General features: G+C 39.7%; 1 protein-coding gene across 2 annotated transcripts in view; it reads left to right on the top strand.

Moving 5' to 3' along the window:
• The window catches only part of RPP21 (ribonuclease P/MRP subunit p21), a 28,678-nt gene extending 11,170 nt beyond the window's left edge, over positions 1–17,508 (top strand). Inside the window, exons 4-6 of one of the 2 annotated variants that reach the window (XM_030204158.1) lie at positions 3,592–3,674; positions 12,966–13,097; positions 16,248–17,508. In XM_030204158.1, the coding sequence (XP_030060018.1) occupies positions 3,592–3,674; positions 12,966–13,097; positions 16,248–16,315 (283 nt within the window). In that variant the 3' untranslated portion in view covers positions 16,316–17,508. The remainder of the gene's footprint in view (positions 1–3,591; positions 3,675–12,965; positions 13,098–16,247) is intronic. The other variant, XM_030204159.1, reaches the window with a different exon arrangement.
• Positions 17,509–19,462: the final 1,954 nt, after the last annotated feature.

The raw sequence follows: 19,462 nt of genomic DNA on the forward strand, positions 1-19,462 counted from the left end.
GACTACTTCACCGCATCAATGGGAGAATGGATGGGGCCATGTACCGTACAATTCTGAGTGACAACCTCCTTCCCTCCGCCAGGGCCTTAAAAATGGGTCGTGGCTGGGTCTTCCAGCACGACAATGACCCAAAACATACAGCCAAGGCAACAAAGGAGTGGCTCAGGAAGAAGCACATTAGGGTCATGGAGTGGCCTAGCCAGTCACCAGACCTTAATCCCATTGAAAACTTATGGAGGGAGCTGAAGCTGCGAGTTGCCAAGCGACAGCCCAGAACTCTTAATGATTTAGAGATGATCTGCAAAGAGGAGTGGACCAAAATTCCTCCTGACATGTGTGCAAACCTCATCATCAACTACAGAAGACGTCTGACCGCTGTGCTTGCCAACAAGGGTTTTGCCACCAAGTATTAGGTCTTGTTTGCCAGAGGGATTAAATACTTATTTCCCTCTGCAGAATGCAAATAAATTCATATACTTTCCACAATGTGATTTTCCGGATTTAATTTGTGATGTGCTATCTCTCACTGTTACCAATAACCTACCCTTCAATTATGGGCTGCTCATGTCTTTGTCAGTGGGCAAACTTACAAAATCAGCAAGGGATCAAATACTTATTTCCCCCACTGTATATTGCTTCTTTCACACACTCTTGTGCCAAGTCTTCCAGTTTCTGTTCTTTTCCACTGCATTTTTGAGTACCACATTATAGGACATTAAGTTGGGCCTTTACGCCCTTCTTTGTCCTGTGTTTAGGACGGGGTTCAAGGCATGCTGCTCACCTGTCTTCTTTGGTGAGGGACTCTCCTTTGCAATACTGTCTTTCCACTTGTGATCTTCTCCTTCTACTGAAGTGGACAGGAAAAGGAACACCTTACTTTGCATGTACATAGCTTTCAATATTTTCTTAGTCTGTAACCTTCACAGGGTTCGGATAACCCCTGGCATTTCATTGGAAGGCATATTTCTCTTCGTTCCATTTTTTTGGACTTAGGCTATACCCTAAGAGGGATGCTTTGTCAGAATCTTCAGTCATATCTTTCTGTTCACACCTTCTTTTACTCTACTCACAATCCTAATTTTTTTTAACTCTTTCTTACATTACCTTAAGAAATTTTCTTCTGGTGCTTTTATTTTGATACTAATGCTGAAGCATCCTTTTCAATTTGGACTGCTTTGCTACATCCCACTTGCTCTGGACTGGACTGGTCTGATATACACTCTAAGAAAAGGAAAAAAAAAAATGTCTTAACGTGATCATTTTCCTCTAATGCTACCAGACCAATCCAGAAACCCTCCCTGTTTAGTTTTATTGGTGCTAGGGGATGCTGTTCTTCCCTCTTCTGTTTCATTTTGCAGATATCATTGCTTCTGTTTTCAAATTTCTCTTTTATACTCCATTGCATGCATCTTCTCACTCAGTTCCTATGTGAGTGTGGTGTATTTTTGCTGCAAATATTTAATCTTAACTGATAGTTTGAACATGAGCACCATCGTTTGGCTATTTGAAATATTGAGGATTCTGTTGCTGCATGATGCCCTTTAAGGACGAATCACCTGGAACTACTTTCTTTCTTTGTCTCCATCTGCTGGTTGATGGACGTTACCTACTTGTTCTGGTCCGGGGTCTTTCTATTCGATCTTGGATGTGCCCCAGAGGCAGGTAGTAATTGTGAAACATTTCTTTAATAAGCTAGGTTGTCTGTGGAAAGCAGTTGGAAAAATGTGGCGCACCCTTCTTTGATTAAATCGATAGGTATGTCTGTGAGAAGCAGTGACTAACAGTTGCATAGAACCATGGCCAAGTGAGAGAAAATTTGGAGTCCTTTTCAAACTTGGGCCCTGGGGCTGAAGCTCAAAAGTTAACAGGGGCACCAGAAGCCATTAATGCCGTACTAGCACCCACGTTTACCTGTGCAGAATGTTGAGAAGCGTCTAGCGCAGAAAACAATGAGCACGCCAGGCATTAGTGCAGATAGCATGCAAATGTAGTCAGTCATGTAAATGAGGTCATCTTATATTCCTCCCCAATGTCCAGAAAAGACTGCCCAAAACAAAAGTGCCTTACCACTGCAAAAAATAATGCCAGGTCAGAGCAGGTGTTAAGGTGTTGGAAGAGAGGATTTGTCATAATTCTTTCTGCAAAATCTGCCAGTTTTGATTGCTTTTGGAAGCAGAAGGAAGTCCGTGCAAGCCCTTAAGCACTGGTCACGAGAAACAGCAGACCCAAGCAAAAGCACACATTGGCGTCTGTTTCCTTCATCTAAATTTAAGGCGTCCATTTTACAAAATAAATTAAAAACGCCCAGTGAATGCACACATTGACATCTGTTCGCTTGTTTCCTGCATCTAAATATAAGCAGCTGCTAAAAAAAAAAAAAAAATTAAAAAGCTTATTTTAGGCCACAGAAAACAACAGTGTGTACTTCATGTTCTGGTTTTACCAGGCACATGCGTACAGGAACCGAGCTTACCATGGGACTCTTCTGCATATGCACCAAGCACAATTCTCTTGCTGAACTCCCTAATGTTCAACACTGTGAGCTTGCCTATATTTGCATCTCATTAGCATTAGGGCATTGTTTTTCTATGCTGTTCTGGCAATATTTTTATGGCGCTATTCAGAACAGTGCTGGAGTTTTGAGCATTGGGGCTTTTAATTGAGAATTCCGTTTGTTAGTACTTTGGCATTTTATTTAACAGTTGCCAGCCTAGTGGATAAAATGGGAAGGAGGGGAGAATGCAAAATTGTAAAGATCAGTTATTAATTTTCAAAAGCAAAACAATTGCAGAAATAACATCACAGAGTCTGAAAAAACAAGCCAGTTAAAAACTCTGCAAAGAACATGACATAACAAAATCCCTTTCTCCATCCCATTAAGATCAGAAGTTTTTAAAGGTGTAGCATTATATAGTTTGCCTATAATATAATTATTTGTTGGTTTCTCTTGGGGGCAATTTTTCCAGATGGATTAGTTTTGCACATACTATCACAGTATTGAACCTCACTCCTAATCAGGGTATGTGGAGTATCAGTCTCTCAGATTTACTGCTAACGCTTGCCATAAAACTTGCATCATCCCAAAGACAGCGTCCCTCTGGAGTTCGTAATATATATAGTTAACTTATCCAGGTGTGTTTGAAAATCCTTTTTGATCAAGCCTGTGGCACCCAAAATGATGGAAAATATTTCTGTATCTTTTTGCCATATTTTCTTGGTTCTTTGAAAGTTGTTTTGACATGGTTTAATTATGAAATTCTTCAATAAAAGGTCTCTGTAAATTATGATATACAATCTTACCATTTTCTAAAAAAATGTGCATCACTGCATCAGAATGTCACAATGAGATGGTATAGTTTGCACTTACGATACTGTTGCATTCATTTCTAAAATAGGATCTTTTATGTGATTTGATGCCACGGTAGAGATTGGAACATCATTTCAATATATTTAAGGAGAAGCCGATATTTTCATGTCTGTATCAAATGAAATGAGCATGTTTATATAACAGCCTTTCTGCATTATATAGCTGTCAACTAGATTTTGAGGCATTGGTATGATATCTATCATCTGTCTTTACTTTTTATGCAGAGATCCATCAGTGAAAAGAACAATTTGTAAGCGATGCTACTCTCTTCTCCTTCCTGGAATCACAGCAACCGTACGACAGAGAAGTGAGTCCAAAAGTGATCATTCAGCCCTTTATGTACCTCTTCTTATTCCTCCCTCAACTCACTGCCTGTTAAAGCAACTATAACTTCTTCACTCTTTAACTGATATGGTCTCTAAATCTTTCAGTTGTGACCCAGTACTGTGAAGTACTGTGATAAAATCATTACACACCAGGAAAAAAGTCCCCAGTCTTATCCCTCCAAAAAGTCCAGATGAAAGGACTATTCCCTCTATCAGCAAATTAAGACAGACTAAACACTTGTGAGTTCTGCCCTATATAGGGCACTGTAAAGGCAGCTCCTAGTCAGGTTTTTCTTTGTCTCCAGCAAATGGTGGATGGCCATCTGTGTGGCGCTGGATTGGATAAAGGACTGCTGCCATGGCTAGTTGGAGAATTGGTGACCTGATTGAATTAGGCAGAATGGGGATCCTGACTCTTTGGTCCTGCTTCTGAGCTCCTGGAGGAGTCCAGGTCCGTCACCCGCTTCCAGACACCTTTTTGTTTTCTGTCAGAAGCCCCCCCACCCAAATTGAGGGAGAGCAAAGTGAAAGGAGGAGAGAAAAGGAGGCATATTTTCAAAGCACTTAGCCTTCCAAAGTTCCATAGGTTTGGAAGGCTAAGTGCTTTGAAAATATGCCTCATGGTATAAAATGACAGTAGAAGATCAGAATAAAGTTTTCCTATTGGAGCTACAATGAAGAGAACAGGGCTGCCCCTGAGTTGGCAGCCTTGGGAAAAGCCGCAAGGCTGATTTGAGCCTGTCCAGGAGAAATTAGAAGCTGGGAGTGGCAGTGGAGGAAGCTCAGCAGGGTGCTGAGGTGGACTGGAGATGAAGGCAGCCTTTCAGAAGGAGCAAGTTCAGCCACATGCTCAAACAGACTCAAGTCCAGATTGAGGAAGAGTTCAGAAGATGTCCACTACCAGTTATTACTGCTTTAATAACAGACTATGGGGTATAGCATGTTATGCATGAGTAATTAAAACAGTAATTACCGGTGGTGGACACCTTCTTTTGAATTCTCCACAAGATTGTTTTGCCTTTTGGCTATCATGCTGTTAAGAAGATTGGAAGCTTTGAAATGAAGATTACCTTAAATGTTTATATAGGGCATTCCCTTCTTGCCTCTAAAGGGAGCTGAACAGAAGAGACTAGAAAAAAGCAAGCCTTTCTGGCAAAGGGAAAACACTTTAGAGTTCATTTTTTTTCTCTTTTATAATAATGCTAAGATTTATTAGAGTAAATAAATGGTTACAATAAAAATTCTTTTATCCCAGTCTTACAGAAAATTGAATTCTTATTTATATCAGTCCAAATTTCAGTATAAGGAAAATAAAATCTCTTTCTCTGTGTTTTCCCTTCGGAAGCTGTCAGATTCTGACTTAGTACAAAAGGTACCCAGGCTGAAAACTGAAGCTTAATTTTGTCCAATCACTTAATGCCTTATATTTTCTCTCTTGCTTATCTGGTATTCTTTAACTCTGACCTCTAAGGTCACCTTCACATAATTCTGTTTCTTTGGTATTTTTCTCAAATGTTCATCATTTGCCCTTTGTAACCTCTGTCCCTTGAATACCTATCACTCATTGTGGTCCTTCACTGAAAATGTCCCTGTGTTATGTTAAAAGCCTGTTTGAAACAAACAGACACTTGTTAAACTTTATAGCCCATTACGAGGGTTAAGCAAGCCTGTCTATGGTCTGTGAGAAAACCAAGACAAGCTAGTTAATTGCCCTACTAGGTCAGAAACAAGGGAATGTTACATTCAAAGCTGTCTGATCTGAAAAACCAAACAGCGCTATACACTTTTTAAAACAAATCTTTTCTTCTTTAAACACAAAACATACACATATAACAACAACACTCCCGCCATCAGTGTGTCCCCACCCATCCTTACTTCCCCCCTGTCTATGATATACAGTAGTACATGGCACCATCTGTCAATCCAGTTAAATAAAGCCCTGTTCCTTATCCCCTGTGGAATTGGTTCTTTTGACCACTGGAGACCAGATCTGTGCCCAACTCCTAGTATAAACACCCAGGGCCAACCTTCCCTCCTGTACTGATGCTCACATTTTCAAGTTGTAATAGGTTCTACAGGGTTCTCAACCTCCCCAGGGACATTCAGTATTAAACTATGAGCTCAGGTAGGAAGTACCTGTATATAGTTACCTAGATTTGTTTAAAAAAATAGTCTTAAATCACTCTTAACTGTTAATTTAGCATGTTGCAGTTCCATTAGTAACAGCTAATGTAGTTTGTTCTTCCAGTACCAGATCGAAGAAGGGGATTCTCCCACTCAATTGTTTAGAATGCATTTCTCCCCAACTATTACAGCCTTCCTGCAAAACATTTTAACCCCAACCCTATGATCCTGAGGGCCTCCATTTCCCCCAAAAGAACCCAAAATGGAGTTAATGTTAAATCATTTCCCCAAATATTGAAAGGTCTCAAACCAGAAGACCTATATTTGTGAGCAACCCCATAATGCATGGAAAAAAGCGTTATCCTCCCTGTGACACTTGTACCAGTGCAGCTTTTGTTACCCGTTAAATACCCTAATAAGGGTTTGATGTAGCTTACAGAAGAAGAGCATTGACATAGTAGTAAAAATTACAACATTCCAGAGTATCCATATAAAATCATAACAAGTCGCTTGTATGCCTGCTCAAAAGGTTTGTGTTTGAGAAAAATAAACTCTATGAATTGTTCTAAACTGGCATTCTTGTTGTTCTACACTTTGAACCACATAAGAACATAAGCATTGCCATACTGGGACAGACCAAAGGTCCATCAAGCCCAATATCCTGTTTCCAGTAGTGGCCAATCCAAGTCAAAAGTACCTGGTAAGGTCCCAGAAGAGTAAAACAGACTTTATGCTTCTTATCCTAGAAATAAACAGTGGATTTCCCGGTCATCCTTAATAACAGCTTATGGAGTTTCTGTTAGGAATGTTTTTCTAAACCCTGCTAAGCTAACTGCCTTTACCACATTCTCTATCAACGAATTCCAGAGTTTAATTACACATCGAGTGAAGAAATGTTTGTTTATAAATTTACTACTTAGTAGCTTCATTGCATGCCCCCTAGTCCTTATATTTTTGGAAAACGTAAGCAAGTGATTCAAGTCTACCCATTCCACTGCACTCAGTATTTTATAGACTTCTTTCATATCTCCCTTCAGCTATCTCTTCTCCAAGTTGAAGAGCCCTAGCCACTTTAGCCTTTCCTCATGGGGAAGTCATTCCATCCCCTTTATTATTTTTGTCACCCTTTTCTGTACCTTTTCTAATTTTGCTGTCACGAAACGCCTAGCCATCCGCCTGGGGTTAACCAGCGGCCACTTAGAGGGTCTGTCCCCAGCACAGTTCAGGTCCGACTGCACCTGTCACTTGTGCTCTACACTAGCACCCACCTCCCACCGACTGGGTCACAAACGCCTCTGGGTGAATCTCCCCCTCTAAAATTATCCCCCGTGATTTCTAGGTTACTGGGGCCACATTCACAGTAGGCCTACAGTTCCTAGAAAGCACTCACAGACCCAATACACAAACCATCAGGTTTCTTTATCAGTCCAGACAGGCAGAGTCAACAAACTAATCATGGTTTATTGTCAGAACTGAAACAGTGAAACAGAAAAAGTGCAATCAGCTAAACAATAATAACACTAAACATTTGTATACTAATTAGTACATGGGAAGATCATGACTGTTCACAGAGCCTCAGCAAAGAGATCCTACTCTCTTCCTGGCTAAGACTGAAGCAACAGTCAGTAGCTGGGTAAGTTCATACTCCAGGCCAATTAGAGCCCAGAACAACAAGTTTAAAATAAAAAAGCTGGCCACATCACTGCAGGTCTTTTCTCTGTAACAGCTTTAAGCATAAACATGTACCATCTGCTGGCCAAACTAGAGAAATACACTTCAAGAATTAAGGCAGTTTTACAGGCTTAAAGAAAACACTGTTCTGTCACATGCTGTATCTTTTTTTTTTTTTTAATGCAGTGACCAGAATTGTACACTGTATTCAAGATATGGTCACACCATGGAGCAATACAAAGTCATTATAATATTCTTAGTTTTGTTTTCCTTTCCTAATTTCTAACATTCTATTTGTTTTCTTCACCGCTGCTGTACACTGAGCAGTGGATTTCAACATATCAGCGGTGACTCCTAGTGTGGAACCTTGCATCATGTAGCTATAGTTTGGGTTCCTCTTTCCTACATGCATTACTTTGTACTTGTTCACTTTAAATGTCATCTACCAGTTGGATGCCTAGTCTCCCAGTCTCGAAAGAACCTCTTGCAATTTTTCACAATCCTCTTGTGACTTAACAACTTTGAATAATTTGTCCTCAGCAAATTTAATTACCTTACTAGTTATTCCCATTTCTAGATCATTTATAAATATGTTAAGTAGCAGTTTCAGCGCAGATCCCTAGGAAACACCATTATTCTCTATTTTCCATCTTTTAACCAGTTCTTAATCTACAGTAGAACACTACCTCCTCAGAAGTCATTCATGAAGTACTTTGTCAAATGATCCAGATACACAATATCGACCGACTCACCTTTATCCACATGTTTATTCACCCCTTCAAAGAAGTGCTATGGATGGGCGAGACTAGATTTCCCTTGACTAAATTCATGTTGGCTTTGTCTCATGAATCCATGCTTAATGTATATGCTTAGTAATTTTGTTTTTTATAATAGTCTCTTTTCTCTTGGCGGTTTGTTCATTAACTGTGTTGAATTTTATGTAGACACACTGCTTTGGAAGTCTTCATCATTGTTGATCTTCGCAGTTTTATAACATTTTCACCTGCACATTGAATTTTTTTTTTTTTTTTTTTTAGAAACCTAGACTGCGATCGTGTTGATCATCAAGGGTTCTTATCAGCATTGATCCCTGATGCAATTGTAGACACACCGAAACACAGCCCATGTCGGGTCTATTTAATAAAGAGCTTTCGTTTGTACCAGTCCTGAAGGCCGTTTTATGCTTTTGTTTTTTTGTTTATATCTCTACCATTTTGCACTGATGTCGAGCTCATTAGTCTATAAGTTCCCTGATCACCTCTGGAACCCTTTTTAAAAATTGCTGTTACACCGGCCACCCTCCAATATTCCGGTACTATGCTTCATTTTAAAGATAAATTACATATTACCAACAATTGCTTTGCAAGTTCATTTTTTAGTTCTGTCTGTACTCTGGGATGTATACCATCTGGTCCAGGTGATTTGCTACTCTTTTTAATTTTATCATGTTAAAACGTTTTGCAGCAAAGGCTGTAATAGTTGGGAAGAAATTCATTCAAAAACCATTGGGTGGGAGAATCCCCTCCTTCTTCCAGGTTTACAGAGATTTGTTTCAATTTTTCTGACTTGTTAGCGTTGAATACCATTTCTGGCACAGGTATCTCCCCCACATCTTCCTCAGTGAAGACTGGAGCTTAAGAATTCATGTAGTCTCTCCGCTATGGCCTTGTCTTCTCTGAGTGCTCCTTTCACGCCTTGGTCATCTAGTGGTTCAACTGATTCTTTTACTGGCTTCTTTCTTCTAATATATCTAAAAACATTTTTATTATGTGTGTTTGCCTCCAACGCAATCTTCTTTTCAAAGTTCTCTTTGCCTTCTCAGCGCTTTGCATTTGACTTGCCATTCTTTGTGCTGTTTTCTATTGTCTTCAGTTGGATCCTTCTTCCATTTTCTGACGGATGTTCTTTCAGCTCTAATAGCTTCATTCACCTCACTTTTTAACCATGCCAGCTATCATTTGGCTACCTTTCTACTTTTTTAATATGTGGAATATATCTGGTTTGGGCTTTCAGGATGACGTTTTTGAATAGCATCTACGCCTGATGTAAATTTTTGTCATTTGCAGCTGCGCCTCTAGTGGTGGGTTGGTGTTTTTTGATTTTTTTGTTTTCTTTTGTGTGTGGTTTAAAAAAAAAAAAAAAAAAAAAGCCTCTCTCATTTATTTTATTTGCTGCTCTTGTATCCCACATTTTCCCACCTATTTGCAGGCTCAATGTGGCTTACAAGATGTTATAGCAACATGTACACATTATAGGATAAAAATTTCAAAATATAGATACAGATGGGTACATAGAATATCAAAGCAATCATATTAACGGAATAATAATTTTACAGTTATTACAAATAAGAGTGCATAAGTAAATCATATTGGATTGAAAGATTAACATAACATAGTGATATCAGGACAAGATACAATATTCAGTCGTGAGGATGTAATTAGGATGAACAGATAGGAGGGTTCCTTAATAGTTGTGATTGGAATAATTAGGAAGTCAGATCATTATGGGGAATCTTTATTGTACGCCTTTATGAATAAGTAGGTCTTTAATAACTTTTGGAAGGTTGTCAGGTCGTGTGTTGTTTTTATGGCAATCGGTAATTCATTCCATAGTTGCGTGCAGGTGTATGAGAAACTGGATTTATGTACAGACTTGTATTTAAGTCCTCTGCAATTGGGATAATGAAGGTTTAAGCAGGTGCGTGATGAACTTTTATTGTTTCTCTCTGGTAAGTCAATTAGGTCTGACATGTATGATGGGGCATCTCCATAAATGATTTTATGGACCAAGGTACATATCTTATGCAATACGGTCCTTCAGTGGGAGCCAATGCAGGCTTTCTCTAAGGGGTTTGGCACTTTCATATTTCGCCTTGCCAAATATTAATCTGGCTGCGGTGTTCTGGGCTGTCTGGAGTTTCTTGATGGTTTGTGCCTTGCATCCCGCATATAAGGAATTACAGTAGTCCAAATGGCTCAGAACCAACGATTGCACCAATACGTGAAATGGCTCTCTTGGGAAGAAAGATTTGTCTCCTTTTTACAACTTAAATGCTAATGGATTTCCTGTATTTACTCCAGATATATCAAATATGATCACTGTTAACAAGTGACACCAGCACCATTACCTCCTGCACCAGATAATGTGCTCCAGTAAGTTCTAGGTATAGAATTGTTTCTCCCTTGTTGGTTTTGGAACCAGCTGCTCCATAGAGCATTCCTTGATTTCATTTAGAAAATTTACCTCCATAGCCTGCCCTGATGTTACATTTATCCAGTTCAATATTGGGTAATTAAAATCACCCATTATTATTGTGTTCCCCAGTTTGTTAGCCTCCCTAATTTCTGATAACATTTCTGTCTGTCCATCCTGGCCAGAAACAGTAATACACTCCTATCACTATCCTTTTCCCCTTCACACGTGGTATTTCTGTCCATTCCAAGGTGTGTTTTGTGTCCTGTAGAATTTTAGTCTATTTGATTCAAGGCCCTCTATAACATATAACGCGACCCCATGTAACACTCAAGTGCCGTTCTCTTGCCTAAAATTTAGGTGCACCCATTTGCGCATAGTTTTTTGAAATGCCCACAACCTGCCCATTCCCCACACCCTTTTTGGCTCTACACATTAGAATTTTCTCCTAGAAAGTTGTGCGCATAAATTAAAATTAAAGCCAATTAGTGCCACTAATTAAGTACCAATGATCAGTGCTGATTGGCCAAATTAGTGTGCACAACTTAAAGCACCATATGTAGAATTTGGGGGTATATGTATGTATAAACTTAAAACTAAACTAGACTTAAAATATTTAAAAAATATGTTGAAAAACATCTCAACTACTTTAAATATACATTCCTTACAAACGTGATCTGACAGAAATCACCAGCGAAAGCAAGCTCAGCTTGAATATCATGAACTCATGGGCAAACGCATTTCAACTAAAACTCAACACAGAAAAAACAGTCTCATCCCAACACAATACGAACAAACCCACAAACATAAACACCCCAGATTATACCCTCCCTATCTCAGACAGCCTGAAAATTCTCGGTGTTACAATCGACCGTAACCTCACACTAGAGAACCAAGTGAAATCTACAACAAAGAAAATGTTCTACTCAATGTGGAAACTCAAATGTGTGAAACCATCCTTCCCGAGGGAAACATTTCGCAACTTGATACAATCAATGGTACTAAGCCATGTAGACTACTGCAACGGAATTTATGCAGGACGCAAAGAACAAATTATAAAGAAACTTCAGACCACTCAAAACACGGCAGCCAGGCTTATATTTGGAAAAACGCGATTCGAAAGCGCCAAACCCCTCCAAGAAAAACTGCACAGGCTCACAATCAAAGAACGGGCTTTCAAAATCTGCACCCTGGTTCATAAAATTATGGCGAAGCCCCGGGATACATGACAGACCTCATAGACCTACCAACCAGAAACACAACAGGATCAACATGAACATACCTAAATCTCCACTACCCAAGCTGCAAAGGACTCAAATACAAATCAACCTATACATTCCTACATAAGCACACAACTATGGAACGCATTACCAAAAGCCGTGAAAACAACTTATCACCCAAACTTCCGGAAATCGTTAAAAATTAACCTGTTCAAAAAGGCATACCCTTCCGACCCAACTTAAATGCCTGTACCCTGCAACACAACGAAACCAAAGCTCATAATGGACATATAATAACTCTTCCTCTCTACGATTCCCTAATGTGTCTGTACACACGAACCTTATTCTACCACAACATTACTGTATTCATACCGGAATTGGCGAATACCTTTAAGGTACTATGTAAGCCACGTTGAGCCTGCAAATAGGTGGGAAAATGTGGGATACAAATGTAACAAATAAAATTGCTTAGTATTATACAAAAGGTATATATGACTCTCTCTAAACAAGGAAAAACTGCATGCTTGTTATCTTTAGATCCTCTGTGTGATGAGCACAGAAGAACCGATGTCACATTGACTAACATTGCTTCCAAAAATTAAAAAACTTTTAATATGATTGGAATAAGCAGTTTTTCCACAAGTTATTTATAGTTTACATGCTACTTGTGATGCAGAATGTTAGCAATTCTTATGTTCCCTGTTAGGGTGCAAATTCCCTGAGAAATGTCCCCTTAGAACAATGTTTCTCAAGCCGTCCTGGAGTATTCTCCTAGCCTGTTTGGGTTATAGGGCATTGACATTGAATATACATTAGAGAGATTTGCATGCAGTGAAGGCAGTGCCACAAATCTCTCTCATGCCCGTCTGTGGATATTGTGAAAATGGACATAGCCTGAAAAACACTGCCTTAGAACAATGGAACGTATGAAATATGTTACCTCTTCATCACTGCCACCAGCTATAAGTATAAGTCACTTCTGAGAATTTTCTCTGCCTATTTCCCAGTGCATGATGTACTGCAGGACATTTTCCAATAGCAATTTATTTTTAATGTGCATTCAAGGACACTATGGACAGCGTCGAACTGTTGTGAGATGTTTGAGCTGTGGGTTAACCAAAAGATTCCTGAATAACCCAAACTACAAGTTATGGTCTGAACAGCCGGAGGCTCTGTTGGAGAACCAGCCGAAACCAGGTAACTGAGCTAAGATGGTAGTTCAATTCAACCAAACAAACAAACAGGGGAAACAGTTTTCAAACGTCTAGTTCTAAATTTATGGTCCAACCAATATAATGGTGTCAGCTACCATTTGTGTGTTCTCTTCATTCAGCAGAGAAGCAAATGCTTTATTTTTTATGCTGTCTTTCGGTAAACAAGTATGGCTGAGTTTTGAAGTTTTTCTACCACATGACAACCCACTTTTTAACAACTGATCCCTTTTTGGGCTGATTGCATTGTTTTTTGGCACCCATAGAATCAAAGGAGTGCTTCAGCATGGCTATCGTAAAAAAAAAAAAAAAAAGATTCAGGTGATCCTTTAAATGAAGCTGAATATCTTAATGAATGGATTGTCTTTATTTTGTTTAGTTTTGTTTCCCATTTTGTCTGGAAAAAAATTTATTTATAATACCATTTCTTCTTATGCAGTAAGACTTAAGGACCTAATATGTATACACCAGAGACAGATCTCATAATACTTCAAACAAAAGAGATACTACACAAGAAACGTGCCTTTTCAGTGGAAAAGAAATTCTAAAGTGAGAGGTCATAATAGGAAGAAATAAACAGGAGGAATTGAGGTTACGTTGATGCTAAGAAATACTATTATTAATAAATGTGTTAAAATATTTAACACATTTATACCCCACATTTTCCCACTAGTTGTAGGCTCAATGTGGCTTATTAAAAGACAAGAAAGAAAATTTAGAAAATAGAGGAGGTGGAGATTTTTTAGACAGATGATGGAAAAATTCAGTAACCTTTAAATACAGATATAAATCTTATAAGGTACTGTTAAACACTTTTTCTCAACATAAATATTTATTAGAAATATAGAATAAAACAAGATAGGTTGGGAAGTTAGCTATCTTTAGTGGAAATAAACAGTAAACAAACTGTTAAGTAGGCATAGTTGTTTTATAAACTCATACTGAAGCAAGGAAAATATTACTTTCTCTTTGATACTATCAATAACATCCAATACTGCCAAACATCAAGTAAGGAAGAGGTTTGGAACTACAGTCTGACCTCTGTGGTAAGTAAATTAATGAAAATGCTTTTGAAATGGAGAATAGTAAAGTTTTTGTAATCCAGTGGATTACAGGACCCAAGGCAACATGGTTTCATTAGAAGCGTGTTTTGTCAGACAAATCTGATTAATTTCTTTGACTGGATGACCAGAGAGTTGGATCGAGGGAGAGCGTTAGATGTGTTGTATTTAGATTTTAGCAAAGCCTTTGACACGGTTCTGCATAGATGACATAAATAAACTGAGTGATCTCGGTATAGGCCCCTGAAGTGAATGACTGGGTGAGGAACTGGTTGAATGGAAGGCAATAGAAGGTAGTGGTTAATGGAGCTCATTCTGAGGAAAAGGGTGTTACCAGGTTTGGTTCTTAGGCTGGTTCTTAACATTTTTTTAAAGCAATATTACTGAAGGGATGTCTGGTAAGGTTTGCGTCGTTGCAGATAATACCAAAAATCTTCAATAGAATAGACACCCTTGATGGTGTGGATAATATGAGGAAGGACTTAGCGAAGCTAGAGGAATGGTCTGGAATTTGGTAGCTTATTTAATGGTTAAAAAATGCAAGGTCATGCATTTGGGCTGCAAAAACCCAAGAGAATGCTATAGTTTAGGGGATGAAGAACTCTTGTGCACAGAAGAGGAGCAGGACTTGGATGTGATGATCTTAAGGTGGTTTTCACGAAACGCCGAGTTACCCCATAGCCACTTAGAGGGCCTATCCCCAGCACAGCACTGGTCCGCCTGCACCTGCCGCTTGTGCTCTACACTAGCACCCTCCTCCCACCAACTAGATTACAACTGCCTATGGGCAAGTCTCCTGCTCCCAAAATTATCACCAGTGATTTCTAGGTTACTGGAGGCCACACTTCCAGTGGTCCCTCAGTTGCCAGAAAGCACTCACAGACCCAACCCACAAACTACCGGATTCTTTGTCAGTCCAGACAGCAGAACAAACAAACGTGTTTATTCTCAGAACTTGGAACAGTGGACAAAAAATGTGCATTGAGCAAACCGTAACAAGTAACTGAAAAATGGATCAAATAGAAAACTAACTAAACATTTCCCTACTGGCTAAAACAGTACCTGGGAAGACCAGGACATATCATTCACCGAGCCTCAGCAAAGAGATCTGTCTCTTTTCTCTTGGGCTAAGACTGAATTCAGCCCAGTCAGCAAGATTTCAAATATATACTGCTTCTTGCTTCGTATTTGTGTCAAGTAAAGAAAAAAACACTCAGTTCTCTATAACAGCTTTACAGCAAAGGAACACCACCTGCTGGCCAAATAGGAGAAATACATTTCAGAACATAATCAATGCAGGAAAATATCTAATACACTTTATAGGCTTAAAACACACAGTTTCTTCACAGTGGCAAAACAGGTAGAAAAAGCAATGGTGAAAGCTTGAAGGATGCTTGGGTGCTTAGGGAGAGGAATGGCCAATAGAAAAAGGAGGTGATGATGCCCCTGTGTAAGACTCTGGTGAGACCTCATTTAGAATGTTGTGTACCAGTCTGGAGACCGCACCTTCGAAAAGATATAAACAGGATGGAGTTGGTCCAGAGGGCAGCCACTAAAAGGGTCAGTGATCTTTGTCATAAAGCGTATGGAAACAGACTTAAAGATTTCAATATGTATTCTTTGGAAGAAAGGTGGGAGAGGGGATTATAAGAGAGAGACATTTAAATACCTATGCATAAATGCAGAGAAGGCCGAGTTGAAAAGAAGCTCTGGAATGAGGGGGGCATAGGATTAAGGTGAAAGGGGATAGACTTGGACTTAACCTGAGGAAATACTTCTTCGGGGATAGACTCGAACTTAACCTGAGGAAATACTTCTTCACAGAAAGGGTGGGGAATTTGTGGAACAGCCTCCTGGTAGAAGTGGTAAAGATGAAAACAGTATCAAATCAAGAGAGCTTGGGACAAGTACATAGGCTCTATAAGGAAATGAGAGGGAGAGTAGATGGCATGGATGGGCAGACTGGTTAGGCCATATTGTCTTTATCTGTCTACAATTTTCTGTGTTTCTGTATAAAAATACCTGTAATTTTGTGGCTGTAGCTTTATTGTATACTTTTTTTTTCTTTTCTATAGAACAGAACACTATTGTTCAGCAAAACCAACAAAAAGAAAAGAAGAAAGCAAAGCCTGATACCAAATAAGCAAGACTGAGGGCAGTTAAAGCCTTTCTGCATGAAATGGGACAAGCTGTCTTAGACTGTGTGCAAACCATGCCCAAAGTATTTACCAGCTTTTTGCTCCAGCTGCATAGTAGTCACTACTGCAATTTCAGTTGAAAATGATCAGAAAGTGGTTTCTAACAAGTTCAGTCTAAATGCATGCTTGATGGAAAGTTTTTGTAGTTTCCAATATTTCTTTTATTATATTGTTTTGTTTGTATATATTGGAGTTTAGTTTTGCACCAGTTTTTTTTCTTTAATAAAAATATTAGAACATGTTCCGTGAAACCTGGCAGTCATCGGAGTAGATTTTATGTTAGCCTGTTGAAAGGTATAAACCATAAAATAAAGGGTCAAATCAATATAACTATTGTGGGGAATAAAACCAAAAGTGCACAACATAAATCCCAACAAATTAAACTATCACTAATTAGGTTATTAAAATTGGAATGAATTTTGTGCTCATATAGTGACAATTGTCTTGATTGGTGGAAGGCAACAAGGATCGCTTGACAAACCAAGCCCGCTCTTATGACTTTTAAGAAGATATCTCCTAGCCAAAAAATGTATTAGCTTGTTTTTGAAAATCCGTTTATGGGACAATATTCCTATGGGATAATGTTTGTTTGAGGCATAGGTGGGAGCGGAGTAGAGTGGTTAAGTTGGATCCTCCATTGATTGGCTGATGAAAACGGAAGTGGGTGCAGCCACCTGTCAAATATGCACAAATTAGATTAGTCAAAAGCTATGTAAGTTACGCAAACTAATGTGGTTTAAAATTGAAATGGATTTGTGTCGCACAATTCTGAGGAATCAACCACCGGGGTAGAAGAACTAAAATACTACACATGTAGCAAGGAGCAGTCAAAGGAGTAGTGCAGGAGAATGACACTTCCAAAAACATGAGGGAGCCAAAGTAGTCATACACAGAATTTATTCAACTCATAGACCCAACATGGTTGTGTTTTGGTGCTGGTTGCACCTGCCTCAGGAATTTGCGTCTGATAAGCCGCTATGAAACAATGTCTGTAAGCACAAGACGATACAATCTTCAGTGCTGCTGTTGATAAATGAGCAATTAATTAAAGGTTCAACTTCTCCAAAAGTACAACATAGTAGCAACATTCCATGCTATTAATCCCAGGGCAAGCATTGGCTTTCCCCATGTCCTTCTGAATAACAGACTATGGACTTTTCCTCCAGGAATTAGTCCAAAGCTTTTTAAAATCCAGATACGCTAACTGCTGTTACCACATCCGCTGGCAGCGATCCAGCAGCAAGTTCCAGAGCTTAACTATTCTTTGAGTGAAAAAATATTTCTATGTAATTTCACTGTGTCTCTGTCTTTGTACTTTTTGAAACAGTGAAAAATTGATTCACTCAGGATTTTGTAGACTTAGCCAGGGGGACCCCATAGCCTGTCAAGTTGTCAGGATTTCTACAATAAATATGCATGAGATCAATTTAAATACATTGTCGATGTAGCACAAACAATGACAACAGCTCACACAATGACCACACCTCACCTCTAACTGACATAGCTCTTCCCTGTCTATCCTCAATTACCCAATCTTTAAACAGCAATAATTGTACTTGGCATCAAGAAACGTATATGCTTATCTTCTCTTAACAACATTCAAACTATAAGAAATGTACCTGTTAACACAAAATGATTATGTCATAACCACACTCTGTAAGCCACTTTGAGCCTGCAAATAGGTGGGAAAAGGTGGGATACAAATGCAATAAATAAATAAATTGATTTCATAGTTCTTCATTGTGGAGATCCTGAAAACCTGTGGGGCCCCAGGACAGGTTTGGGAAAGCTAATTCTCAATTATTTTTTTTCCCTCCAGAGTGGTGACCCTTACTCAGGCAGTGTGTACCTATAGTTTACTTGTTTTCATTTACATGTATCATATTATATTTGCCCATTCAATGTCTATTTCTAAAATTTAGTCTGGCAAAATCTTCTGCAGTTTCTTAACAGTTAAACATAAACAGACTATCTACTATAATAAAACACACCCTCAACGTTCTGAGGACACTGACGTCACTGCAGGCACTCAAGACACCGGTTCGTAAGTTCATGGTGGTGAAGCCAGAACACGCACCATGTCTCCATGCCCCGCCCTTGCGTCACACGTGATGACGTCGAGGGCGGAACATGTACACAACCACGCAAATGAACGAACGGGGAGGAGTATTTCCCTACTCCTCCCCATCCAACAAATCGCAGCCACCGAGGATGTGCCCATCACCCCGCCCCTGGTCACCCCCTCTTCCCCCATCACCTTCCCTCCCCCCCCTTTACGCTACTATCCCTGGTGGTCTAGAGGTACCTGTTTGCTCGGGGCAGGAAAGAAAGAGCCCCCTCTTTCCTGGCCGTAGCACTGCTGCATCCTGTGCGAGTCCGGCTCTCGGCGTTTCAAAATGGCCGCCAAGAGTTGAAGCAGCCTCGCGAGACTTCAACTCTCGGCGGCCATTTTGAAACACCGAGAGCCGGACTCGCACAGGATGCAGCAGGGCAGCTAGCAGCAGCGCTACAGCCAGGAAAGAGGGGGCTCTTTCTTTCCTGCCCCGAGCGAACAGCTACCTCTACACCACCAGGGATACTAGCATAAGGGCAGGGGAAGGGAGTCCCGTGCTCACTAGGGCCTGTTTCATCACAGGCAGAAACGGGCCTTTTTTTACTATTTTTGAATATTTGTGTTCTGTAAATTGATGAATTTGTTCATTGTTTCCTATACCAGCTCATTGCTGAATATGGTTAACACCAGCCCCAGTACAGATCCCTGAGGTTGCAGGAGGAAAAAGAGGGAGAGGAAGGCGAGTAGGGGGTGTGAACTAAGGGAGATCGTGGAAGTACTCAGCTAGTGTCTGAGGAGAAAGAGAAGGGGGAATTGGAGACGGAGGCACTTTGAGAAGAGAGTTCAGTGTGGCGAAGAGAAATCGAGGGTTAGAACCAAGGGAATTTGTCAATTGGGTGAAGTAATCCTGTTTGGCCTGTGAAAGGGCAGACTGGAAGGAGTTTAGCATGAATTTGAAATGAATGAAGTCAGCAAGGGTGTGGGATTTAAGCCAAGCACGTTCAGCAGAGCAGGCACAGAAACGAAGGTAGCGGATTTT

Source organism: Microcaecilia unicolor, chromosome 5 (genome assembly GCF_901765095.1).
Source record: "Microcaecilia unicolor chromosome 5, aMicUni1.1, whole genome shotgun sequence".
Classification (NCBI taxonomy): domain Eukaryota; kingdom Metazoa; phylum Chordata; class Amphibia; order Gymnophiona; family Siphonopidae; genus Microcaecilia; species Microcaecilia unicolor.